Source organism: Lepidochelys kempii, chromosome 5 (genome assembly GCF_965140285.1).
Source record: "Lepidochelys kempii isolate rLepKem1 chromosome 5, rLepKem1.hap1, whole genome shotgun sequence".
In the NCBI taxonomy this organism is placed as follows: domain Eukaryota; kingdom Metazoa; phylum Chordata; order Testudines; family Cheloniidae; genus Lepidochelys; species Lepidochelys kempii.
The window spans coordinates 61,494,362-61,522,274 of NC_136384.1; the positions used below are offsets into that span (position 1 = coordinate 61,494,362).

A 27,913-nucleotide genomic window follows, 5' to 3' on the forward strand; every position below is an offset into this window, starting at 1 on the left:
TCCAAACTGATCTGTGCTTAAACCAATGTCCTAAGGTAAACATTTCCCAATTTTTAATATAAACAGTGCAACTGAGATGATCCCAAATGTGTGCAAGACATGGATCTCTCTAGAGAAGTTCTATTGTACATGAGAGATAAAGATGTAGGACAGCCGTAGGTTTATTTTCTGATGTAAGAAACTGATTAGGAGAACGTTAGCAGTACTCTATCAAAGAAACAAAATTTTTGCAGACTATGATTAACCCTTTAAAAGTGCCTTCTGTTTAACGTCTGTGAAACTATTTGATATCTTCAATTTTGCCAAGCATCCTTGTGTAAAATTAGTAACAATTAGTCCCACATTACTGAGGGGGAATGGAGGCACAGAGAAATTAAATAACCTACAGATTGTGAACTACAGTTTCGCAGAGCAGGGAAGACATCCAAGCCAGACTCAATCCTGCTGCAATCCTATGCACTAAACACAAGAATCTTTACTATAGTGAAATGAAAGCACTTGGGCCACTGCTAATCACTTAAGAACAGATTTCAAAGACCTGTTGCCAAAAATTGCATTCCTGCTTTCTGCCTGCACAAGCACAAATCTAGAATGTGGTTTTTTCAAGCTACATGTTTACATCACTTTTTGACAAATGACACTTACTAAAAATGAATTTTTAAAAATAATTTTCTTTGAATAATTGAGGTACATTAGGGAATCTCACTGGTTTGGATAGTTAAATTAAACTGGACGTTCATTACAAAATATGCACTACAGAAAACAGTCCAGCATTGGCAGAGGGAGATCTTTTCCACCCCTATTAGATTCTTTGATAAATTTGCTATAAGTAACAAGACATACAAGAACATATACCCTGTCATATCATGGTCATACCAAGAGCATTTCGTTTAACATTGTATCTATCTTCCTGTGCAAAAAATGCCATCTTTTCTTCCTCAGCTGTACTGAAATAATTGTCCTATGCAATCTTGTGAAAAGGGTATTTTAAAAATGATTTTAATGATGTGGGATTGCGAGTTTCCAATATTTACTTTCTTTCATAAATGCAGGCTAGTCACCAGACACATAAATGGGAAGTCTTCATCTTAAGTATTAGGGTTTTAACATTCTGTTCAAGATCTGTACTTGTCCGAGATTTAATATCAGCTATTTGAAAGTTTATTAGTGATAACGGATGCATTAGGGATGACATGGAAAATGGTTTTCATTTTAAATAGAAGTTTTATCTAGGCCTTGGGGAAATACTTAACTATAAAATATTTTAAATATCATTAGAAACTTGCAAAGCTCTAGCACAATTTTTTTTAAAAGCAAATTCTATATTTAGCTAAATATTAAATACATTTTATTCTACTGGAAAGTATTTGACTTTGAAGAGGAATTTTCAAAATGTATGTTTTAGTAAATGTATTGCTCAAGAGAGATGCTAAATTAAAAGCCTGGAATTCTGTGCTCAGCAGGAGCATGAAAAAGTATGGCCAGTACATTACAAGTTTCACCTACTCTTAATGGTTTAAGCCCTGCAAAGGCGGACCTTTAGGAGTGAGAAATTAGTTCAGTCTCTATGACCCAATCCATCTTCAGCTTCTGCAGAGACCACCAATAGGTGGTCATCTATTGTGATAATTTCACATAGACCAAACACATTCATATGAAAACTACTTGCAATCCTTGCCAATAAGGGAAGCACTGAATATGCACATTATTTCTAATTTTGTACTTTGCAAGTACTCCATTCTATGTAGATTACTGATTCAGACAAAGGCTGAAATATGCCTAACAGGAAATACAAGGTGTTTGGGGAGCAGGGAGAGAAAGCAATACAAGTAATTTTGCTCACTCCCCGTTGTTTTAAGAAGTGAAGTTGCATCCAACATCTTAATAGGATTTATATTTCACCGTAAATACATTTACAGAGAAAAGCTAATGGCTTACTGTGCAGTTATATTCTGGAAAGTGACTAAAATGACATTGTAGAGTTCCATTTTTGTTGGATCAATGGCTAAAAAACACGTTTCTCAGTTTACACATAGGATAAAAGTCTTAACGACTCCAAAATTCCTTAGTTGTCAGCTCTGAGATTGGAAAGTCGAGCTTTTATTTCTGAATCATGCATGACCACTAGTGATAAGTATTCTACAGACAGAACTTATAGTTTTATTGATGAGTAAGCACAAAATAAAGCAGTCAGATATGTTGATGGGCTCAGTAGAAAAAATACTTTATAGATTCTAAGATCAGAAGGGACCACTATGATCCTCTAGGCCAGGAGTTCTCAGCCTCTTTCCTTTCTAAGCCCCCCCACCATAAAAATCCCACGGCCCATCTGTGCCATGACAACTGGTTTTCTGCATAAAAGCCAGAGCCAGCTTTAGGGGGTAGCAAGCAGGGCAATTGCCCAGGGCCCCACACAACAGGAGGCCCTGTGAAGCTAAGTTGCTCAGGCTTCGGCTTCAGCCCCAGGCAGTGGGGCTGAAGCCAAAGCTCAGGACTCCAGGCCGGGGGGGGGACCCGTGGGCATAGGCATAGTTTTACTTCTATTTTGGGGTGACAAGAGCTGGCAGGGCTCGAGCCAGCTCCACACAGCAGCGTCGAGGGAGAGACCGCCACCCTCCACCCCGACTTACTCAGGAGGCCACCCCGCCTGTCTGGGCTGTGGCAGGAACACAAACCAAAAAATACAACTCAAAGGGGGGACTCCGTTCAAAGAGTTGGAAAACCGCTCAGGTACAGGGAGGGAGTAGCTAGGGGCTGTGTGAAGTGAGGGGGGTAGCTCAGGGGCTGTGTGCAGGCAGGGAAGTAGCTTAGGGTGCGGGCAGGTGGTAGCTAGGGGCTGTGTTCCCAGTGCAGGTCCCAGCTTCATTGGGGGAGAAGGCGCGCTGGGGCTGCTGGCTTCAGCCCTGCACTGCTCCCAGCTGGGATGGGGGGGAACCGCCGGCTTCAGCCCCCTGCCACTCCCAGCTTCAGCACCGGGGCTTAGGACACTGGGTTTGAGCCATGGGGCTCTGTAGCCCCCCTGAAAGGGCTCACGGACCCCCAGGGGGCAACAGACCCCTGGTTGAGAACCGCTGTTCTAGTCTGACCTCCGGTACAACACAGGCCATAGAACTTCCTCCAAATAATTCCTAGAACATATATTGAGCTGGATTCTATGATATCTTTTACATTAAGTGCTTGAGAAGTTGTGTGTACTAGCAGCAACATCACTGAGTCCCAGAGAACCCTTTTAGATTAGGCTACATGTTAAGTGTTATTACAAAGAAGGGAATGTTTTAAGACACTCCAGGGAATATAGTTTCCTTTGCTTCATAATGATGGAATTTTGTATAGTTAAAACTGTGCACTTATTGCAGTGTTTCCAAACACTACCCAGAGGTTATGGCATAATATTTTCCTTTTGTCCAACACTTGTGAAGAACCTGCTTCTCCCTGAACATCACTATATATTCTGCAATCCCAGAACAGCTCCACATTTTCAACAAATGTTTACCTCTGTCCCATACAAATCCAATGTTCCCACTTCAGTTACTATATTAAGGTTGCAAACTCAGGCACTCAAAAGTTAAGAAATTCCAGAATCAAGCATGCCTTGGCAACCTTAATTCAGCCCCCTTGTGTATGTGCATTATGATACAGTAATTACATAGGACCCCTGCCTCATTCAGTGTACAGAGTGGACTGGTGCTCACTTAATGAGCAGCTATTCAACGTTGTGTTTTCTCTTCACGGTGCAACATGTGGGCCCCATGCCACACACTAAACAACACGTATAACTTCCTAGGTTTTTATTTTTAAACCAAACTGAAAAAACTAATTCCATCAAGTAGCACTGTATCAACCACCACATGGTTCAGTAGGGGTGGAACCTTAAGATCCACTGCACAGACCTCTTAAGTTAGTAGAAGTAGTAAGTTATCCTCTGTGGACCAGCATTGGGGGGGGGGGGGGCAGGGGGCCAGGGACACAAACTTTGCCAGTGCGTTTCACAGATATTGCTATGGGCAGAGGAATAGTGCAACTCAGGAATTCTATATTCTATTCCAGGCTTTGGAGGGGAGTGTGCTCTAGAGGTCAAACTTTCAGGGCTTGCCCTTCTGCCCTGTTCCCTCCATCTTGATCTTTGTACCGTACGGTCTCTTCCCTACCCCTAACTCCTTGTCCAATCTCGTTCTACTTGCCTATCCAATCCCAGCCTCCGCTCTTCACGGTTAACCATCCTGCTTCCACTCTCAGCGTCTCTGCCTGCTCTCCTCTGTACCCAGTCTCAGACTACTTGCCACAATCATCTTCTTTGGTCCCACCTGGTCGCCTCTGTATTCAAATTAGATTGCTTCTTCCTCCGGGCTGCCAAGGTGTCAGCAGGGAGATCACAGGAGGGAGAGACACTCTGCTCTCAGTTCCAGTGCCCATTCTAGAACAGTCTAGCTTTGCCCTTGTAGTCCTGAGCTGAAAGTAGCATACTAAGTTGTTCTGTGGGGATGGTGCCTGCAAAGACCAGTCAGCACTAGAGGCTCAAACATGCTCAGAGAGGATGAAATCTTTCTTGATTTTAGAAGCTAAAATGTCCATAATCTCTATGAGCAAGTACAAACTGGGTTTATTCTAGGTTTTATAATTTGACTGAATTTGGGGAAGTTTTCATAGGGATGGCAAAGAGACACATCCAATCACACAAAGGCCACTACCCTGCCAAGTTACAAGTCCTGGACTTCAAAGCACAAGGTGCTCACTTTGTTGAAAGAAAGAATCACCAGAATTTATTTTTTAAATGGGAAAAATGTATTTTCTCTTAATCCCATTCTCAGAAACAGCTGAACTGTTCTGGCTGAAATTTTCCAAACTAAAATTCAGCCTACAGGCAGATACTCACTATGGAAAATTTAAGACAAATGGGTAAAATTTTGACAAGTCATAAGTACCTGAAAACAGAGTCTTATGAGAAGCATTGGGCAACAAAGTTAACAGGCACCAGTATCAGACCCGCCTATACAATTATTTGCATTATCATAGTGCCTACAAATCCAGGTCATGGACCAGAGTTGCATTGGGACAGTGTCTAATGCCCCAGGGAGATCTCCATTTACGTATAAGACAAGATATAACAGATGGATACAGACAGACAAAAAAACAATAAGACAATATTGGTCAGCATGACAGGCAATGGTCTCAGCACACCAGCAGCCTACACTGTTAAAGTTTTTGTAGGCATCATAGCAAAGGAGATTTTTGAGAAGGGATGAAGGAGAACAATGAATAAATACTGGAAAATGAAACAAAGCTCCAGAAAGTGTCAAATCATCCTATATCTGTGAGAAAGTGATAAAAAAAGTTTTTCTTTTATGCATTACGTTAATGCATACCACAGCATTAACACTGTAGAAGAAATTTAGCATTTTGGTATTTGACTTCTGAGTGCTTGATTTCACAGTCTCAACATTAGTTTTGCATTTACTATAATAACAAAGATTGCAATTTGCTAATAGGACAGCTGCTTGTAGCACTAACCAACATTCAGTAAATTAATACAGTATTTGCAATCCAAAAACTCTAAAAAAATCATGAATAGATCTTTCCAGGTCAGTGCAGCAGGTTATATATAATTCATTGAGCATCCGAATTTTGAGACTGGTGTGTGAAACAACCACCACCACAAATCTCTTCTCCTATTGGGAGATTAAATAATTTCCAGTGTTGTTAGAGTGAGCCTCAACTTCAGCATTTACCTATCCCTTGATGTGTTCAAACAGTCCCTGGAAAGCTAATTCTATTTTACTTGATCAAAGGCCTCTCCCCGAAATATTACTGGAATCCTAACAAATAGAAGTTTAAAATAAAAATCGCAGCATGAATGTTTGTGATAGAGTAATGATCACCTGGAAAAAGATGTACTGCCTTTTGGATATCCTTCAGTGCATTGTTTTTCTCATCTTCAACTGAATGACATCCCACCGCCAACTGATTAACTGCAGTATGCAGCAGGGCTTTCTACACATGAAGAATAAGCAACATTAGTGTGCTTCAATATTACTTTATAAAAAGCCAAAACGTGTTCACTTTAGGATTATTTATTGAATTAAAAAGTCTGAAGTGAAAAACAAACCTTTCCATGGTTTAAATCAAGCATATGAGCAACATTTCCTGCCACAGCTCCACCCTAAAAGAAAAATATTGAACAGATTACATCTCTATTGTTTAATGCTGGGGTTTTACGAGGGATGTTGAAATGACAGGATCATGCTTCTGATCTTGACCTTGATCAGCAATATGAACTAATTTTACATTCAAGTATTTTCTCTTCCAAGCTGATGCATAGTGTTTTTATTTATTTTAAGGGGAGCATCACTGCTTTTGTTAAAGCATACACACAAAGAAGGCAGTTGTGCATTTCTGACAAGTTGCCTGCAATTGTGAATGCAATCATAATAGTTGTTCTTGTTAATTAGTGCACAATAGCATATTAAAAAATTGTAATTACTGAACTCTACTCAAATATATGTTGCTTAACACATGGTCAAAGCTTAATACAGGATAACTGCAACACACTTACCTTTGCATTATGTGGCGTATACAGAGGAACAAGTCGAGAGAGAAGAGACCAAAGAGCAGGATCATCTGGGTTACTACAGAAGAGAGTAAGGATATTCAGATTTGCATTTCCTACAGAGGTGTACTTAGCCATGCGAATCCTGCTTGTCACATCTCTGGATAGGCACCTACTTTCAGACCCGCTACTATAATCAACGCTTACATCTGTAATCTTCTTAAAAGAAGTTATGCAAACAGCTTCCATGGTTAGTGACTTAAAGCGAACAGACATATACGATTATAGATTAGATAGACGGTATTCTCCCTAATGTATCACTGTCGTCAAAAAACAGGGACATGTTATTAAAGATCAGAAACCTACTCTGGGATAAGGGAATTTAAGATAATCTGGAAAGAGAGAAGAGTAGGATAACTGTCTGAAACATATGAGAGGTGACAGTACAAGTTGGTAGTTGTTAATGGCATAACCAAGAGCAACAGCTTGAAACTTAACCCCTCCCTCCCACACACATTTAAAATTAAATCAAAAAAACATTTAGTTAATGGACTCAACTGCCTAAGAAACCATTTAAGATTACATTAGATAAAACCTGGGGGATCATTGCAGAGAAGAACCTGTTACAGTGCAGACCTTTCCCAGCTTTATCGGTAAGTTTCTACTGAACAATCCAGAGAGTTGACAATAAGCACACAGAAGTTTATAGTACACATGCTGACCATAAATAGATTTATAACTGTGTACCACAGTGTAATGTGTTCCTAAGAGTAAAACAATTTGATCCCATAAAAAGATATTATGACAGTATTTCAAAAATGCAAGAATAGAGGCAGCTTCTGCCATTTGACTTGATCTAAATGAATTACATTTTTCACTCTTAACATACCTAGAGACAAACTCTGGTATCTTGTAAAAGGGTAGATATTTGCTTAGTAAGTCTTGTTCCAGCACTCACAAAGTTTAAAAAGGATAGTTTTGCATGGGAGGGTAAAAGTTTAATTGCCATTAATATACAAAAATGCAGACCACACACCTATGGACAGCTCTGGAAGCTTGCCTCTGCACTCCCACATTTCTACCTTGCAGCGCATACACAGCAGATGTAATAAGGCATCTCTCATAAACGTTATCCTTGCTTTTTGTGTGCTTCAGTAATTCTTTAAGTGCTGCTGTTGCAAGTGTAGCATCCTGCTTTGCCAGACCTAGGGTGCACAGAGCCTGCAGGCTTTCTGTAGTAAGTTCCTTTAATATAGAGCTATAAATACAATGGAAAACAGGTTATTATGTAATACAATACTAGCCTCAAGTACAGTTTGCAGGATTTGTCATCTTCTTCCACTTGTCATAGTGTTGTAAGTGCTGGTTAAACAACAAACAGCAATTTACTCACAAGATTCACTCCAAATTGAAACTACCTCTTCAGAGCAACAAAACATCCTCTTTAGCTCACAGTATGTTTGAATTCCTAATCCAGCAATAATAATGTGACGCACTGAATTAATACCCTCTCATGATAGGACTCTCAAACTCAGTCCTACATCAATATTCTTAAATCCTTTGGATAAGATTGAGTACAATGGAGTTACGTGGGTTTCAGCTTTTAAAGCTCATGACTACTGCTTGGCAAGCATCAGGCATGTTTAGTTGTCTTTGTTTAAAAAAAAAAAAAAAGAGTAGCCATAAAAAATGCCTGGTAATGGAGTCAAATATCTCCTCAACCTTATGCATCTACTTTCTCCTGAAGCAAAAGTTTCTCCAATAGTATACATAATCTTATAAATATAAACTCACTTACTCATACTAAGCAAACGGATTTTTGGGGAGGAGGTTTGCTCCTCCCCCCCCCACACACACACTCTTTTTTGAGGGCATGGCAGTATCTGACATCTGATGTAAATAATTTTGCTATGAGAGCTTTGATTTAGATTCCCTAAAGTAAAAAAGATCCAATCTCTGCTAGGAAAAGAATTCCCTCTTACATAAAATTGTGCTTCAGGTAGCTGTAGAATTAATTGTGTTTGAGTAATAAAATCTGCACAGAGCTAGCATTCTGGGTACAGGATATATGCATTTCCCAGTTAAAAAAAAAACAAAAAAACAAACAAACAAAAAACACAGATGAAGGGGGGTGGGAGGGGAGGAATATTTACATCTTCTGTCAGTATCTCATATTTAGCAGTCTGCACTGTACCATGAATACATATATGACTACTGCAACTCCATGCTATAGCAAAAGGAATTAAGGGAGACAATTTGCAGTCCAATCAGTAGATTAGTTCTGCTGTTGCACATGCTTAACTGTATGCATTGCACTTTCCATGAAGCTGTTTTGAGGAAACACGTGCAAGGAGGTTAGGAAATTAAAATGAAATGTATGTGCATTAGTCACTGCTGGTGAAACTTTAGAACCAATTTGGAAGGAAAATTGGAATACAGAATCAAAGCCCAATGAAGTATTGCTTTTTTTTTTTTAAACTCAAAATAATTTTCATCTCTATAAAGAATATTCTAAAAAATTAAAAACAATTAACTATATTGCTGCTTAAATAAGTACAAAAGTAGGTGTTATCTAGTAGTTTTATAGAAAGCTTTGAATAATAGTAATGCAGAAGCAGAACTGCTTTCCATGAAGAAGTAGGAGAGCTGTAGGGAGAAAAACTGGTGCAAAAAACTACACATCACAAGAGACTGCACAAATTCAAGATGTTCCGATATAAGAGAAAATTGCTGCAGTATCATCTGATCAAATTAAAAGGAAACAACTATCAGAATATGGAATTATGAGAATTCATTTATTTGGTGGTCACATCCTAAAATTGGAAATAAATATGAATATAAAGGAGACGCTGCCTATTGTAATTTAGCAATGGAATATGAAAAGGTTCCTAAACATATTGGTCCTATTGTTTTGTTTTAGTGTTGATGATTTCACTGGAGGTCAAAAATTTAATATCCTACTTCTATGCTGTGTTGCTAAATCAATGGAGGAAAAACAATCCTCCAACATCCTGGTTAACCAAATTTTGTGAACTACAGATGTAAAAATATACTTATTTTATAAAAAGCACAAAAGAATAAGTAGAACATTTAGACCTTTTGTTTCTTCTGACTCCATCACAAGATTACAGTTATACTCTAATATCAGCTATAGACACCAAATATGTCTAATTATGTGAAATTCTTTTTTGCAGGTTTTTGTGTTGCCATAAGTCTACTATATGGGTGTAAAACCCAACAGTAAAATTTAAAGTCTTGACAGATTTCACTTTTTATAATGTTACATGCTTCCAGTTAAAAATGATGCATTTCCAGAGCATTTACTAGTTTTCTTTAATGCTAGTGACTAATGATATGTAGGAAGCACTCATTGTTGAAATTTATGTTAAAAATAGAAAGAACACTTTCGTGACTAACTAGAAATAACATTTTCCTACATCATATTAATCATCAATTACTCAGGATTTAAAGCACCAGGTCACAGACCTCAATTATTTCAGTAACTTGAGGATTTGCTGGCAGGATAGAGATGGTCAATATGGCCATATTTCCGACACAGTATTCTTTGGTAAACAGGGAAAGTAATGTATCGTGGGTAGCCATGTTAGTCTGTATCCACAAAATCAACGAGGAGTCTGCTGGCACCTTAAAGACGAACAGATTTATCTGGGCATAAGCTTTCGTGGGTAAAAAACCCACTTCTTGCATCTGAAGAAGTGGGTTTTTTACCCACGAAAGCTTATGCCCAAATAAATCTGTTCGTCATTAAGGTGCCAGCAGACTCCTCATTTTTTTAGGGAAAGTAAAGTCAGCCACTCTGCTCAACACTGAGGACTGAAATGGTAGAGGCTAATTTCTGGCTGCCAACTGCCCAGTAACAGACCAGGCACTTTTTTAAATCTTCAAAATCCTGAAAGATAAAAAACCACTTACAAAATACAGAGGTGAAACAGGACTGCTGATCTTTAAGTGAAATCTACAGAATACTACCATGATGCTATGTGGTGTTTACAGCATTATTCTTTGGGGGATTTTTAATTACTTAGGTTAAATTTTTATTAAGAAAAAGTTACATTTATTATAGCTGCACACCACACACACACACTCTTTTCCTAAGGATGGAAGACTTTAAACTCTCTGAAGAAAATTAAGATAGCAACTTGGAACTTATTTTGCAAGGAATGCCACAGAATAGGAAATTAAGTTTTGAACAATATCTTAGTTTAAATTTAAAAACATCTTACACAGCAAGCCACTCAACAAATGTGAAGACAAGTACTACTGGTAGGTACATTACCACTGCTTTTAGATTAATTTACAAAGCTGCCTTCAGTGTTTGTACCTCATTACTTTTGGGCTAAAAAAAAGCAAGCCCAATAAAAACTTCCAAGTTAAAGCTTCTAACAGTACTTTCAAATTCTGACAAGTTCTCTCTCTCACACATACTCATGCTACACCATCCACATACCATTTAAACAGCAATGTCTTTGCAGCATCCACTTTGTTCTGTTTGTACTCCATTATTGCAAGAGCAGTCAAAATATGGGCTTTGTCTTGTTCAGATTCAGCAAGAGACAGGGCTCTCTCATAGGCTGGGAATATTAAATTAAGATAGGAATTTAAAAAAGCAATCAAGAGATTTAAAAGCATTCTGGAGTGACAAGATACAGACATGTATATGCACTATGAGAGTCTTTAGTTACATGATCACATACATTTTCCCCTACAGGACCCCTGCCACATTCAGTGCACAGGTTGGACATAAAGGGGCAGAATTAAGGTTGCACAAGAACATGCAACTGTAAGTCTGGCATTTCCTAACTTTTGAGTGTTTGACTTTGAAACCTAAATAATTTTCATATGTAATGAATGCTAAAAATTGTTGAAAAGTGATAAAGGAACATCCAGGAAAGGAATGCGTTCTCTTGATGTTTCAAGATCCCTGCCCCAAGCAGCAAAAATCCATTTTTAAAGTTTAGCATCCACCTTTGTTCATAATACCTTTATTTCCCTACCCTCGCATACTGGATGTAGAGAGTAAGCAAGTACTGGTACTACCACGGTGTCCTGCCTTGAAAATGTCAATTGATATGTAAAAGATATTTTTTCCAGTACACTGCAATAGCTCATGGCAACTTTCTGAGTAGCAATCTGCTGATTATGATGAATTTTATATGAAAATCTGAAAATTCTCTGCCTTTATTATACCCCATACTACCCCAATGCGTGCATAAGTTGGGACAGAATGTGTCAGTCAGGAGTACAAAGTCAAAAGGGGTAAGTGTTCATCTAGAAAATGCCATATTCCTTTAGTGTCAGGCCATGTACTGTACCTTTGTTTAAACAGACACTTACCTTTAATGCTGTCTTGTAAAAGCCCTTTCTTGAAGTAAGCTAGTGCAACTCCTACGATGTTCTCTAACTCTGTGAGAGGAGTGGACATGTAAGCCTGGATGGCCTTGTCATATTGACCTATGGCACTAAAAAAAAAAAAAAAAAATGCCCCAAATCAGCTTTGAACTGCAGTTTTAAGGAGCCCCAGTTCATGATCTGTACAACCATCAGCTAAATTCACTAACGCTGTCTTTTAGAAGCCCAGTATATTAAAAAGAAAGGGGTTGAATTTTGGTTTTAAGAAATGTAGAACTATTAGTGTACCCTCAAACCCTTCATTCTAGGTGGATGAACTTATTGTTAATGTGGATATTTGCAATCCCATTTCACTTATGTGAAAGCTTCAAGTCCATGTTACTAGCTCAGAAATACAACATTTAGTCAGATTTGCTAAATAAATAGTTACGGCTTGTTGGAACTATCTGACGTTTGTATCAACATATGAGCACACTAATATTAATTGATCACACATACTATCCAGGGAACGATATTATAGTGTGATACAAAAAGATACTGCCTAGTGATTTCTATGAGGGAGGAGGAAGAATAGATTTGGCAATCTTGCTATGAATAAGACCATCATAGCAGAAATGCAATAGGACTATTTACTAAATTTCATTAACAATCATGAGAACTTTGTACTCACACAAAAATGTTGCATCATTTTGAATTCTTTCTGGAAGACCAGAAATGACCACACTCACATACAATACATGCAACTTGGAATGAGGATGTTGAGCATCACAACACTTAAGTGAATCTCTTTAGTCTACCAAGATGCTCTTAGAAAAATATGATGGGAAGATATGACCTCTCTAGGATGAGGGCACTGGTTCTATCACTCACATTGAGGTCAGGGGTAGATATTTCCTGCCTAAAAAAAATTTACTTCTAAAACCTTGCTTAACAGAGCTGAAGCCACCACAAAGGAAGCAGTTTGAAACTGTCCTCCGACGTCAAGATTCTCTCCATCCTATGCCCCTGAGATGGAATCAGAGGACTAGTAGACTGTTCTGACTGTTGAGGCAGACATCGTAAAGAGAAGAATAATCTGTGCTATAGTGCTGTTTACGAGAACTAGTTCAAGTCAGTCAGCATGACCCCAAAAGGTCAAAGCAATAGCACAGCTCTGCTACAGGAGCAACCCTATCCTAGGAATACTAGCTACAAGGTGCCACTCTGTGGGGATTTCTCACATAACCTGAGACTCCAATATGGGCAACCTCCTGGAACTTTTGGACACCGATCTCAACAAAAAAATTCTTGTTTTAAAAAGTAGTGACAACATACAGCTAACTACTCACACTACAAACTGGATTACCTGCAAAAAGAAAGGGAATAAATTCCAAGTCAGATGGCAGGTAGAAAAACCAAGAGAGTTTGAGCTTCCTTCTGCAAACTACATAAATAGAGACAAGGAATGCTAAAGTTAAACCTAACTGTTGAATTATTATGGGTACAGCTCAGAGTTTTAAGAGTGGGAAACTGAAAGCAATTTAATGAAAGTACGTATAAGATAGTGAAGCTCTAAATTTTGTACTGCATATGATAAAAAATGGTTTAAGATTAAAATGAAAGTTAAATATGAATAGCTTATCTATCATAAAGTACCCATTAAATGAAGGATGTGGCCATTCCTTGTTCTGTGGTGGAATTTCTCCAAGTAATACTGTGATATTGCAAGAGGTAACAACTTAAACAAAAAACACTGCTTACCAGAGTGATCTACCATAATTTTGCATTGCTATGTTATACTTCTCTTTATCTTCAGAGTTCTTCAGCAAGGAGACCGCCCTTGAAAGTGACCATAAACAATGAGTAATTCACAAATATGCCCAGGAGTACATGCAAACAGTTATAATGCGAGTGTGTGTCCATAAAAGGCCTGCAAGTTTATGCCCTTATTTCTCTCAAAATAAGAGAGTACTCAAGATTTACCAGAAGGATTCTTTTGCTTATTACGGCCAGTGACTTATCTACACTGTAAGAGTTGTCCTGTCTCTTTAATAATGGCTTAAAATTACAAAATATTTGCTATGTTCAGTGACCACTACTGCATCCATGTTATCCCCCCTTTTTGGGAAGAACTGTGTTTATACATTGTTTTAACAGTAGAGACAATGCAATGATACCTCAGTTTCCACAATCATATTGAAAGATTCAATATACTGCAAGGTTCTGTGGTAATTTCCATGAGAGGCATTGATTAATTTGCACTTCTTTGAAAAAAATACAGTTACTTTTTTCCGTAACTGGTGTTCCTCGAGATGTGTTGCTCATGTCCATTCAACTTAGGTGTGTGTGCGCGCTTGTCACATGCACTGGTGCCGGAAGTTTTTCCCTCAGCAGTATCCATAAGGAACTGGCTCTGGTACCACCTGGAGTGACACACATATGCGCCGGTATAAGGGGCACCGCTGGCCCCCTCTACCCTCAGTTCCTTCTTGCCAGAAACTCCGGCAGCAGGGAAGGAGAGCTGGTGGAATGGACATGAGCAACACATCTCGAAGAACACCAGTTACGAAAAAAGGTAACTGTCTTTTCTTCTTTGAGGGCTTGCTTATGTCCATCCAATTTAGGTAACTCCCAGCAGTACCCCTGGGAGGTGGGTAAGGAGTTCACGGACATGTAGATTGCAACACAGCTCTGCCAAACCCAGCATCATCCCTGGCCTGCTGTATGATGGCATAGTGGGCCCTGAACATGTGTACTGAGGAACATGTCGCAGTTTACAGATGTTCTGAAATCGGAACGTGTGCCAGGAAGGCTGCCGAGGATGCCTACGCTCTAGTCAAGTGGGGTCTGATGATTGGCGGTGGAGGGACTCCTGTTATCTCGTAGCAGGACCAAATGCAAGAGGTGATCCAGTTAGAAATCCTTTGCGTGGACACTGGGAGGCCCTTCATCCTATCAGCTGTAGAGATGAAAAGCTGAGTCAACGTACAGAAAAGTTTTATCCCATCTAGGTAGAAAGCCAGACCCCTTATTATATCCAAAGCGTGAAGACGCCTCTCTTCACTAGTCTCCTCTGGCTTAGGGCAGAAGACCAGAAGAAAGATGTCCTGGCTCATGTGGAAGGCGGACACCACCTTGGGAAGGAAAGTTGGTTGGGGCTGGGGCTGGAGCTGGACCTTGTCCTTATAGAAGACCGTGTACGGCAGTTTTGAGGTCAGGCCTCACAACTCAGAGACTTGCCTCGCCGACAAATCACTGCCACCAGGAAAGCTACCTTCCAATGATAAGTGAGATAGGGAGCACAAGGTCAAAAGGTTCAAAGGGCAGACCTGTGAGCCTGGACAGAACCAAGCTGAGATCCCACTGAGCGGCCGGGGACTGGACTTGAGGAAAGAGTCTCTCGAGGCCTCTAAGGAACCTGACCGTCATGTCATGGGAGAACACAGTCGGCCCCTGGATTGGCGGATGAAAGGCCAAAATGGGCGCCAGGTGCACCCTGATAGAGAAGTGCGCTAGGCCCTGGTTCCTTAAATGAAGCAGGTAGTCCAAGATCGACTGCACTGAAGAATGCGAAGGGAAAATGCCCCATTCGGCCGCCCAGCGGGAGAACCTCATCCACTTTGTCAGGAAGGTCTGCCTAGTCGAGGGCTTTCTATTCTCGAAGAGGACCTTCTGGACACCATCCAAACAGGCCCGTTCATCCGGGTTCAGCCACGCAACATCCACGCCATGAGGTGGAGGGACGCAAGGTTGGGGTGCAAGAGTTGGCCGTGATCCTGTGACAGCAGGTCTGGTCAGGGCCAGGAAGGGATTGCTGACAAGCTTGAAAGCGTCCTAAACCAGTGCTGGCAAGGCCACACCGGGATCATCATGATAACCTGTGCCTTGTCCCTCTTGATTTTCACTAGGATCTTGCTGATGAGCGGAATTGGAGGGAACGGCAGGAGGAAGGCGTTGGAGAGGGAGCCCTTGCCCAGATCCAGTCTGGAGCAAAACCTGTGGCACCCTCTGTTCTGCCTGGTGGCGAACAAATCCACTTGGGGAGTTCCCCACCTCTAGAAGATCATGCCAGCTACCTCCAGGTGGAGCACCCACTCGGTGAGAGGAGAAGTCCCTGCTTAGGTGATCTGCTAGCATGTTCCTGGCCCCCGGAAAGTGACATGCTTCTAGATCAGTGGTTCTTAACCTGGGGTGCGAGATGCCCTTTCTGGGGGTGTGAGACATGCCAGATTTTTTTAGAAGGTAAATCACCCCGAAAACACAAATTAAGCACTGGCACGTTAAGTACAACTACTTTGTTTCATCAAACCTATGTATTTATTAATTAACATTATACATTTAACAATTACTGTAATATACAAACAAAATATATCTAGGTTTAAAGAACTGACCTACTCCAATGATTTTTGATAAGGGGTGCGAGAACATATTTTGATAACCAAAGGGTGCAGGCTGCAGTAAAGTTTAAGAACCACTGTTCTAGATGGATTCCATGGTCGATGCGTAAGTCCCAGAGATGGAGTGCCTCTTGGCAAAGGACCGAGGATTGCGCTCCACCTTGCCTGTTGATGTAGAACATCGAAGCTGTGTTGTCCGTAAGGACTCTGACCACTCTGCCCAACAGGTGAGGTAGGAAGACTGTGTATGCTCGGCACACCACCCTGAGCTCTTTGACGTTTATGTGTAGTGTCGTTTCCTCTGGGGACCACATACCTTGGGTCTGGACTCGGATGCAGAGGTGTGCCCCCCCCATCCGAGGCATCTAATACCAAGTTGACTGACAAGGAGTGCTGATGAAGACAACTCCTTCCAGGAATTTCCCGGGGTCGGTACACCACTGCAGCGAGGTAAGTACCGTCATGGGGATGGTGATCTTCCCCAGGTGGTCCCCGGACTGGGAGTAGACTGTTGCCAGCCATAGCTGCAGGGTCACATCCAGAGCCTGGTGTGGTGCACCACATATGCGTACACCACCATGTGACCTAGTATGTGTAGGCAAACCCTGGCCGTGATCAGGGGAAACGCAAAGACTTCCGCAATTAGGTCCGTCAGTGCCCTAAATCTCTCCAGCGGCACGAACGTCCTGGTGCAGGTCAAGTCGAGCACCGCTCCGATGAATTCTGTCCTCTGAACAGCAACTAACATGGATTTGTCATCATTCACCAACAGGCAAAGGCAATGGCATGTGGCTAGCAGCACCGTGACGTCCCCTTGGACTTGCCCTTGACAAGCCATCGAGGTACAGGTAGATCTGGATACCCCGACGTCAGCCGCCACCACTGACGTGCACTTGGTAAATATCCGCAATGCTATTGCTAGGCCAAATGGGAGGACTGCAAACTGATAGCGGTCTGGACCTACCATGAACCAGAGGAAGTGTCTGTGTTCCTTGAAGGAGCCGATGTGGAAGTACGCATCTTTCAGATCGAGGGCGGAGTACCAGTCTCCTAGATCCAGGGAGGGGATGATGGAAGCCAGGGAGACCATATGGAACTTCGGTTTCACTAAGTAGCGGTTCAAGCCCCGCAGGTCTAGTATGGGCCACAGATTGCCTTTGAGGCTTAAAAAGTATTGGGAATAGAAACCCTTGTTCCTCTACTCCACAGGAACTACCTCCACCACACCCAGCTGTAGTAGACCCTCTACCTCCTGTATGAGAAGATTCTTGTGAGAGGGGTCCCTGAAGAGGGATGGAGAGTGGGGGTGGGATAGAAAGTAACTGAAGGGTATAACACTGTGCCACCGTATTGAGGACCCATCGGTCCAGTGTTATAGACGCCCATGCAGGGAGGGGGAGAGAGAGAGAGGGAGAGAAAGAAAGGCGGCTAGCAAACAGAGGAGAGGAAGCATCCAGGGTACAGTCTGGTAGGTCACTCTCAGGTGTGCCCTCAAAACGTGCGCTTGCCTGTCTGCTTACTGCGGGTTGAGCCCGTCTGGGATGTAGACGGGGGCTGTTGACCAGGGCGCTTCTTGTAGCCCCTGGATTTTTTTTTTTTTGGGGGGGGGGGGTGTCCTGGTGAGGGTGGCTCCCCTGTCTGAGGCTTAAATGGCTTGTGGGCGAGGCTGGGGATGTACAAGCCCAGTGCTTTTACGGTCATACGGGAATCTTTCAGGCCATGGAGCTTAATGTCCATCTGTTCTGCGAACAGGGTGTGCCCATCAAAAGGGAGGTCTTGCATTGACTGCTGAGTCTCCAAGGAAAGAACAGAGAGGAACAACCAGGAAGCCCTGCGCAATGAGATGGCCGATGCTATGGTATGGACAGCTGTGTCTACAGCGTCTGATGCTGTCTGTAGAGCTGCTCTGGCTGCAGTCAAGTACTCATCCAGGGTTGCCTGGAACTCCTTCCTAGAAGCCTCAGGAAGGGCGCTCTCAAACTTGGTCATGGCCTGCTACATATTAAAATCACTGTGGCCTAGTAAAGCCTCATTGTTGGCCACCCACAACTGTAGACTGGAGGATGAATAAACTTTATGCCCAAAACAAGTCCAGTCTCCTTGAGTGTTTATTCTTAGGAGTAGCCCCTAGTTGACACTGTTTCTCCCTGTGGTTGACCGCCTCTACCACTAGGGAATTGGGAGCAGGGTGGGTATAAAGGTACTCGTGGCCCTTGGATGGCACAAAGTGCTTGCACTCCGCCCTCTTGGAGATCGGAGGCAAGGAGGAGGGGGTTTGCCAGAGGCCATTTGTAATTTTAGTAACCCCCTCATGTAGGGGTAAAACTACCCTTACTGGGGCCATGGGGCAGAGAATATTAAAGAAGGCGTCTATGGGTTCCTCTAATTCCTCAACCTGGAGGCCCAGGTTGGTGACAACCCTCTTTAGCAGCTCATGATGTGCCTTAGCATCATCCTGGGGCACCTCATGCTTAACGAGTGGTACCAGGATGTGGAGAGGGATCAGGAACTAGAGCAGGCTTGGTGTCATGAAGATGTAGCCACACATGGTGATGCTGCCCTGGGGGGATTGGCGACAGTCCCGGGAATGGTACTGTCGGTCCCTCAGCCTGTCCATGCAGCGATTCCAGTGCCACAGAGATTCCAGGTGCTGACTCCAAAACTCCTGCCAGGGGGTGCATACTTCCAGAGGTCTGCACCCAGTTGCTGGCGAGCCACGCCTTGAGCCTCTCTGTCCTTGTTCTAGGTCTGGAGACCAGATAGGGCTATGAAGCTTCTGCCTATCGTGGTCAGAAGCACGTCGGCTGTGAGAGGACGACTGTTCATGGGAACTCCCCTGCGATGGGAAGTGCTGCTGGAAAGATGGAGACTGTGGTGGTCCCAACGTGGGTTTACCCTGGGACCGGCAAGAAGGAAAGGCGAATGGAGGGGGCCAGTGACGCCCTATATGCTGCAGCATACACGCACCACTCCAGGAGGCACTAGAGCCCGTCCCCTATGGATACTGCTGAGGGAAAAACTTTATGCACGGGTGCACCTGGCGAGCACACACCTAAGTTAAATGGATATGAGCAATCACTCGAAGAAGAATGTTATGTTCTAGTGAATGAAGAACACTCAAACAGATATTTTACTGTAGTTTTATACATTCTGACTAACCTTACCATCTCAATAACAGGAGCTAGAAACAGATCAGACATCCAGTGTCTCCCCTTTAAATGTGATTAGTTAAAATGCATTGGAGGAAACTGGCAAACAGTGTTTAGGGAAAGAACAAACCCATCTCAGATTTTTCACCCTAAGGGTACATTTCAGCACTTAAAATCTGTTCCGTGTATAGGTTACCTTTGATAAGCATCTGTTGCCTGATTTTTCAGTTGCAGATATTCATTCAAATAACCCAGCATCGTGAAAGCAGATGCATCATTTTGAATTCTTTCTGGAAGACCAGAAATGACCATACTCACACACAACGAGCAGTGAAAAAGCATCAGGGTCATATGGTGAAACATATTACAGCAACATGTATTTTTCAAAGCAACTTGAGTTCTAGCTATTAGGTGCCCACTGAGAGTCACTTTAGCACCCTTCACACAACACATGGAAAATCTATCTATCAAAACCCACCCCATCTTCAGGCTAGTTCAAGAGAAGATTTTAATTCATATGGCATTAGTGTTATTGCCCACAAGAACAAGTTCCATTTTACCAAATAGTCTATGTATTTTAAAATTTCTCAAACTGACTACAAAGAGACAACAACAACAAAATTAAAGAAAATGACATCTGAAAAGGTTCAACTTTTTACAGACTTTACCAAAATATAAATTGAATATCAAGGTTTTAGCTTCAGTTGTACTGCTTTGAAGTCATGTCTATTAAAATGAAACAGTACTGAAAAGTATTAATTTAAAACTTCAAGTGGGATGCTAGCAGTTCTCCCTAGAACATAGTAACACCTCTTTCAATATCTTGTATAAATGAATTATACAAGAAAAGATTAGGATTCTGCAGTTAGAGCCTCAGAGTTTTATTCTGTATGCAAAATTCACCCAATATTAGACATATTCTTGTCAACAGCACAAGTTCAGTAGTCAAAGTGAGTCTATTACTGGCATCGTTTAAGGACAAGTCAGGCAAGGCCTTGATCCTATATTCCTTACTCATCTCTTCAGGGAGATTCTTTCTTGAAGAAGGAGAGCCAGAAAGAATTCAATCTTATTGGGGTCATATTTTCATTATGCATAAATTTAACAAAAACAAAGATACACACACGATACATTTTGGTTGTCTGCTTCATGACTCAGAAGAGCCTCCCCAACCACAAGATTTCATGACCAGCTCAATTTTGGCAAAAGTGATTAAGTAATAGCTAAGCCACATCATGCTGAATATGCTTTTTAGTCAAACTTTTGACAGATATCAAATGAAGTATTTTAACTTTAAGATGTTACCTACCTGTGTATTTGCTCAAAACCACATGTGCTGCCGGAATAGCATTCATTTGAACAATGTTGTACCGATACAGCTCTGTTTCTCTGTTGGTTTTATCTTGCAGTGTTGAGCACACCCAATGAGCATAGCCTTTTGCTCCCTCAGTCTCAAAAACAAAACAAAACCACCACCACCACCACACACAGGCATCATTAACTGCTCAACCAACAATACGCAAAAAAAGAAATCTCTCTGTTCTATAGCACACTAATCTTCAATGAAGAGTGGTTAGGTGTAACATCAGATCAGCATTTTCCTTTTACTACTTAACAATTGTGTTTTAGGTGACTGCAATTCCAATTATAAATTCTTCTTTTGAATATAAATGTAAAAAAAGTTTTATCCATTCACAACAGACAGATTATAAAAGGAACAAAAATCATCACCACTCAAGTCCATTCTTTACTCTTCGGGCATAAGGGAATTTTCTACCACAAAGGTAAAGTTTGCCTGTGCAGGACACAGTGCTTTCTTGGAGGACTGGTCCAAGACTAAGGAACAAACTCCTACAGGAGCTAAACACCAGTGCAAACCTCACCATCCTCTACTCCTAATGGACTTCTACCTGGTCTTCTCTCATATAAACACACAGTGTACATATTAAACAATTCTCCCCATGGAGAGAGGATGAGAGAAAGAATGAGCCACATATGACATATTAGTCCAATTGCTTAAAACGCTACAGGAAGGTGCTCAGATACTACAATGATGAGAATGGTATAAAAACCTATATCAAGTAGAATACAAAACATGAGAGATAAGGGGAATCTGAAACAGGCCTCTAACCTTTTGACTTTAATAAGATAAAATATGAACTTTTATCACATGCCTTTCCATGAAAAAGGCTAGTTGTTCAGAATCTGCTAATGAGAGGACTGTTCAAATACTTACATGCATGCTGAGTTCAGTGGTGTGCCTAAAAAGATCCATAGTTTCATAGCTGCCTACAGCCTCTGCAATAAGAGCCTACAGACAAGTTTAAAAGAAAAAGTTGATTAGGTACTGTAAACAGATAAGAGTTTCCTAATCATTATTCCCACTTAAAGGCTCTTCTTGAGAGGCAAGAATTACAAAGTACATAACAAATGACCACAAAAATCTCATAAGCACCTAATGTAGTGCATTTTTACTCTAAAAAAAACTCAAGAGATCTTTGTGAAACCCCCAAATATACAAAGAATGGTAAATATTACTGCTACAAGAATAAAAAAAAAAATCACTATTAAAGAGAGTGTGTAAACTTAGATGAAGGAATGGAACAGATTGCTGCATTTGAAGTATCTATAGAGTAAAACAAAGAACTTTTACTTTGTAAGTCCTTCACAAGCAAGGATTCTCTTTACACAGCACCCATCAGAATGGGACCCCAATCCTGACCTGGATTTTGGGACACAGCAATAATATAAATCTTTACCACTTCTCTCAACAGTTCAGTTTCACTTATGCATGATAGCAGGGCAGCAAGGAAAGGTTACAGAGGGTACTTGTAATGATGGGAGGGGAACAAGAGGACAAAGAGTAGGGTTGGGAATGTCTCTATGGCCACACATATTCCTCCTTTCCTTTTTCACTCCTGGAGTCTCAAGTGGCAACCATGATAGTGAAGCTTGCTCTAGTAGCCAATTTTTCTCCCAGAGTCCTCCTTTATGGACTACAAAAGGGAACGATGGGTACCACAGCCCACTCTCTTATTGTTTTGTTCAGCAACTAGGCATAATATCTGACACCAATTGTGGTTCAAGGATATGCAGTTTTATACTTTTTTGTTTTCAATTTTTTTTTAAATCAGGCATTCTCTCAACACAGTCCTATCTGTAGGCCTTTTTGTTTGGACTAATTCACTGTATTTTGCCTTTGCACCTTTCTGCCTCCCATCAACATTTATTATGACTTCTTATGACCTTCCCCTGACTTTTTATAGTTGAGCTCACAATTAGGGTACATTTGTAGGCCCAATTATCACAGTCACAACCACCCCCATGACAGTAACATGCAGGTGATTATAGAGGCCTCTTTGCCTTCTCTGCTCCTGCAAGATGGCAAATGGAGACTTAAATTTATATCTTAATACTCAATGCAGTGGTGGCAAATTAATGTTCCATGTGGGAGAGCTACCACTATTATGAGAACTTTACATTTGCGGTCTTTAAATTACTGAACTTAATACTACACAAGCAAGTTCTTTTTTTCCTCCTCCACTGTTCTTAGGAGCAGTTCCATTGACATCAATGAGAGTATTTGTATGACCAAAGGGTGCAGGATTTGACCCATAAACACTACTTCTGTTTAGCAGCATTATGGACTGACTGTTCCAAACTGAGCAGGTGACTGGGGGATACCAGTGCTCCATCATGATCTCTTGATATGGCTGCTAGAGTGTCTTAATACTTGAGAAGGTTTTTAATCAGAATGTCCAGGGGAAAAAAAGCACTGAAAACAGTACTCTTATCATTAACCATGATACTAATAAATAAATCATCATCATCATGTATCATTAGCCAATTTCACTATACTGCTCCTTCCACAGTAAGTAACAGACTACAAAAATAAGTTATGAAAAAAAACTGATACCGAACACAGCTCCCATAATGGACAAAAAAAACTTTGTGGAAACTTTAGAGAAAGCCAAAGGGAGTAATAGGAAGGTTGAAGTGGCCTTTTTCTGTTTCAAGGAGACACACACAAAAATGTAAACTGAGACTTAATTTTAATCACACGCTTAAATCCCAGTGAAGTGCTTTGCTGGGTCGGTGCCGAAATTCAATATACCTTGCTAAAACCTACTGAAACCCATGCTATGAAAGATATTGATATCTTACCTGTCCAATCCAGCATATTAAGTAAGATGGCTCAAGGGACTGAGCTACTTTGAAGGCTTCATGAGCTTGCTGTAAAAGCACATAAGAAATCAGGTACATTACAGTGAGTCATTTAGCACTATAAGCCAAAAACCTGCTGTTCTAGATACTGAAATACAGAAACAATGGTGTAACTATTTATATGGGACAAAAATCAAATCATTAAAAATATCCAATGTGGCATACAGAACAGCAGTGTAATACCCATATAAAGTATTTCGGTACCACCTCACGCTTTAACAATAGGAACACTCACCTCCCTCCTCCCCAAACCTCCTCCTACTCCCACATAATCAACAGCTATATTTGCTATGGGGGTGGGGGGGATGAGAGGAATGCAAACTTCTAGTAGCCGCCACTGCTAGAAATACAGAACTTTCTCCTCTTCATAGAAAAAAAAAAAAAAAAAGTAGCTCGCTGAGTTCTGGAAGTACTCATTCTTTGACTCCACATTTTGCTTTGAACTGTGTGTAATCTCAGCATTCCCATCATAAAAATCAGATTCTGAGCATTTAACAGCTTTGCAACAAGTTTTGAAAGCTTCAGAAATTACTAATCCATTTTTAAAGAAATCAGTTTCTCACATCGCAAATTTAAAAAAAATAAAAGCAGTGATCAGTTTCTGTTCTGCAACTGGGATTGTCACTGCCTCTTTCTAAACTATGCTCTGCTCCAGTCAAATGGAGCAGCAAATACAAGTCTAAATAAATTTTAAATTTCATTTAAAGGCACTCTTCTTATTCTAGCTTTCTCTTGAGCAGAAACTATAACTGAATTTTTGGCAAACAGAATTTGTATGTTTGATTGCAGTTTTTGTCCCTTAAAATTGCATACACTATAATTTTGATTTCATTAAACTGTTTGAAAAACCAAACCTGTGCTATTTACCAGAATATTGAATTATTTCTCCTAACTGAAATCACTTGTTTCAAACAGTATTGAATTCAAGTATGTGATTTTGCCTGTAACTCTTTAATGGTACAGCAGATTGAATTTTATAAACTGGCAATACTTTTACCTTAAACAGGAGGGTGTGCTTTGCTGTTAAAAAGCATTCTAGAATTGCATTAAAGTAACACCTTTTCAAAAAGCCATCATTTGAGGAGGAGGAATATTTACCTGAATGTTTTCAGTTGCTAAGTACAAAACCCCCAAGTTGGTCCAGGCAACAACATTCTATGCAAAATAATTAAATACAAAAATTAAAGCCAGTTTATTACTGTATTCAAAAACAGCTCCATAAAAAGAATCTTGAGTGCCCATTTGAAACAGAGTAGCTGCCTACAGCACTTACTATTTGTTCAGCTTGAACAGATTTGATGAATGAATGTTGAGCAAGAGCATAATTCCCAACACCTGAAAGACAGAAGATTAGATGTAACTGAATTTTGTTAACAAAAGCAGCCAAGCTGCCCTCTAAATTAGCTGCACAGAATTTTAGAGACTTACCACTGCAACAGGCAACCACACCAAGTGCATTCCAATAGAGATGGTTTTTACTATCAAGCCTCACGGCTTTTTTGAGACACTGGAATGAAGAGAATTAACTGTGAGTTGTTATAACACATTAGACTTTAACCACTGTTTTGTCACAATTTTAGGTTACACTGAGCACAAAGTGATCCTGAAAGTGACAGTGTTTAAAAAGTGTCACTGAAGATGGCAGAAAGACACGCAATACCTGTAAAGATTTCTCTAACAGTTCACTGATCTCATTTGTGTCACTATCGGCTGCTGTTAGGTGTTGTGCTTGACGATAGTAGTTTATTCCAAGATCACACCATGTGTTAGGTGAGGACATCAGTTTTAATGCTCTGCCATAACACCTACAGAAATATGAATCACAGAATTGTTTTATCCCCACTCATTCCACTTAAAAATAAACCACTGAACTGAAGCCTGCCTTCAGAGGTGCTCTGAAGTAGAGGCAGACAAAAATGGTCACTAACAAGTTACAAGTGTGGAAAAAAATGTCAGAGTCTTTATGCTGAATTCAGGCTAGTATTCTGTGGCAACATTTTTAAGTTAGACTGCTGTCTGAAACTGATCTGGGGTTATGAATTCCAGGGGGGGAAAAAGTCATAAGAAAATTGAGTAGGGAGCAAAGTGAAGGGTGTGATGGTCAAAGTGTGCACAATTCATTTATCACAAAGTTCTGCAATTTATTCCATGCATATCACTTCCACATATGTATGCTGGATGTATATTGATTTAGTATTTGAAATTTTTAGCCTTCCAATCTTTTTAGTCTAGAATAGTTAAGATTTTAGTAGACTTTATATGATGAAGCATCTCATAATGATTGTTACCTTCCTCCCAAACTGAGGAGCTCACTTTTCTTCAGCATTTGTTTGCCTACATTCTGACCAATAAGGGATCCCAGAACTTTAACATTCACTTTGGATGATGAAATAACATGCACGATAGTACATGCATCCCCAAGTAGTTTCCAAAGGCAAGATACATCAGGACGATGTTTTGTCGCTCTGCAAAATAAGGTATTAATTTAAATAAGTTATTTAAGGTATGGCAGTCCTCTCCCTTTTTCAGAAAGAGTTTATTCTGAAATTGAGGGAAAGTTTAAAATGAACACGAATTGTTTGAGTGAGAAAGATTGATATAAATTTTTCCTTTCTGCCCCTCCAAATGATGTGTAAAAAATAAAAAAAATAAAGAGACACACATATGTAGAACAAGAACAAAGTTAAAACTGGTCACTTTCCCCTCAACTATCATCATAACTAAAAAAAAAGTGAACGTACCTAGTTTGCAGTAACAAATTACAAGGAAAAAGAAGAGGAATACTTTTGGCACCTTAGAGACTAACAAATGTATTTGAGCATAAGCTTTCATGATGCATCTGATGAAGTGAGCTGTAGCTTGTGCTCAAATACATTTGTTCATCTCTAAGGTGCCACAAGTACTCCTTTTTGCGAATACAGACTAAACACGGCTGCTACTCTGAAACCAGTCAAATTACAAGGAAACACTCAGAATGATCTCAACTCTGAGCTTCCCCAGAATAGTTGGTCTTCAGTATATCTTTGGGTTGCTTTCTACCATTCAAAAGCATGGACTGAACCTCTGAAGAGAGGCCCAACTCAAGACCAGAGGACCACTGAGGCAATCTGGTGAAGAGGGTGCTTTGTGATCCTCACTCAAGCTGTCAAAACCATTTAGAGGAAGGTGCAAAGCTGACAGGTTACCACAGAAGAAGCTCCCTTTCTTTGAAGTCTGAATCTTTTTCTAGGAGGCTCCACAGGACTTGAAAAAGCCTGGTACATTTAGAATGGAAAGGGTCAAAAAAATTGAGCTGTCTATGATTCACAGAAAATGTTCAGTGTCACCAGTTGAAAAGCTTAAGCCTTCAAAACAGTATTCTGAACTTTCCTGGGGAGGCCAGAAGATTGCAGCAAACCAGTGGTTGCTACTGACCATGAGGCCATGCCAGCAGCATCAATTGAGGCCTACAGAGAAGTTTTAGTTATAAACGGACCCTCTGAAATGAGGGCTTGAAATTGTTCCCCTAGTTCTTGAGGCAGATGATCGAACTTGGAAAAATATGATTTCAACAATTATTCTATCAAGACCTGATAGTTTGCCACCCAAAACTGAAAAGCAGCGGACAAACAGCTCTTCCGACCAAGAAGTTCTAAACTTTTGGACTCCTTGTCTGAGCAGGTGGGCCTGGAGTGAGCTTGACCATGTATGCTGTTAACTGCATCCACCAAGAATTTGGGGCTGGGATGAAGGGGGGCAAAAAACATTCCAGTCCCCTAGCTGAAATGTTATATTTATTTGCCCATTTGCTGGTATGCACAATGGCGACCACACTTTATGAGGCATTATTGTCACCAGCCCCTAAACAGGCAAGGCAACCTTGCCCTGGGGGTGGAATGCAGAATGTCCGCCAAAGAACGTTTAGTCTCCTGAATTTCCTCCAATGGAATTTGGAGGGATTCAGACAGTCATTTCATCAGGTCCTGAAAGGCCCTGCAGCTATCTGCATAGGAGGATGGTGGTGGCAGCAGCAGCATCACTGCCTCACTGAGGGAGGAAGAGGACTACTTATCTGATGGGGGTGTACTGTCCTCAGCTGCTGCCTCCCATTCCAAAGTCTCCTCCTGGACAGGGAGTTGTAGTAGTACTGGTGGCTGAACTTGTGGGACCAGAGGCTTCTGCGGGACCTGGGGTTCTCTAAACAAGGTCTCTTACAAGAGGGTATCCTATAAAACAGGTCCCTATACGGAGCCCAAGAATTCCAGTAGGTC

At 40.9% G+C, this 27,913-nt stretch overlaps 1 protein-coding gene and 1 long non-coding RNA gene across 8 annotated transcripts in view; one reads left to right on the forward strand and one right to left on the reverse strand.

The window, feature by feature from the left end:
- The window catches only part of SKIC3 (SKI3 subunit of superkiller complex), an 80,483-nt gene that overhangs the window by 13,368 nt on the left and 39,202 nt on the right, over positions 1-27,913 (reverse strand). For all 7 annotated transcript variants that reach the window (XM_073344528.2, XM_073344529.2, XM_073344527.2 and 4 more), the window contains exons 19-34: positions 25,952-26,128; positions 25,324-25,468; positions 25,092-25,170; positions 24,937-24,998; positions 24,762-24,818; positions 23,604-23,672; positions 21,676-21,750; positions 20,749-20,890; positions 19,636-19,729; positions 13,655-13,732; positions 11,900-12,024; positions 11,013-11,136; positions 7,581-7,802; positions 6,551-6,623; positions 6,104-6,157; positions 5,877-5,988 (exon numbers count right to left, since the gene is read on the reverse strand). In XM_073344528.2, coding sequence (XP_073200629.2) covers positions 5,877-5,988; positions 6,104-6,157; positions 6,551-6,623; positions 7,581-7,802; positions 11,013-11,136; positions 11,900-12,024; positions 13,655-13,732; positions 19,636-19,729; positions 20,749-20,890; positions 21,676-21,750; positions 23,604-23,672; positions 24,762-24,818; positions 24,937-24,998; positions 25,092-25,170; positions 25,324-25,468; positions 25,952-26,128 — 1,688 coding nt within the window. The remainder of the gene's footprint in view (positions 1-5,876; positions 5,989-6,103; positions 6,158-6,550; positions 6,624-7,580; positions 7,803-11,012; positions 11,137-11,899; positions 12,025-13,654; positions 13,733-19,635; positions 19,730-20,748; positions 20,891-21,675; positions 21,751-23,603; positions 23,673-24,761; positions 24,819-24,936; positions 24,999-25,091; positions 25,171-25,323; positions 25,469-25,951; positions 26,129-27,913) is intronic.
- LOC140911451 (uncharacterized) lies at positions 16,501-18,365 on the forward strand. The gene is made up of 3 exons (XR_012158970.2): positions 16,501-16,740; positions 17,063-17,186; positions 18,043-18,365. It is a non-coding gene; the product is annotated as an uncharacterized LOC140911451 (long non-coding RNA).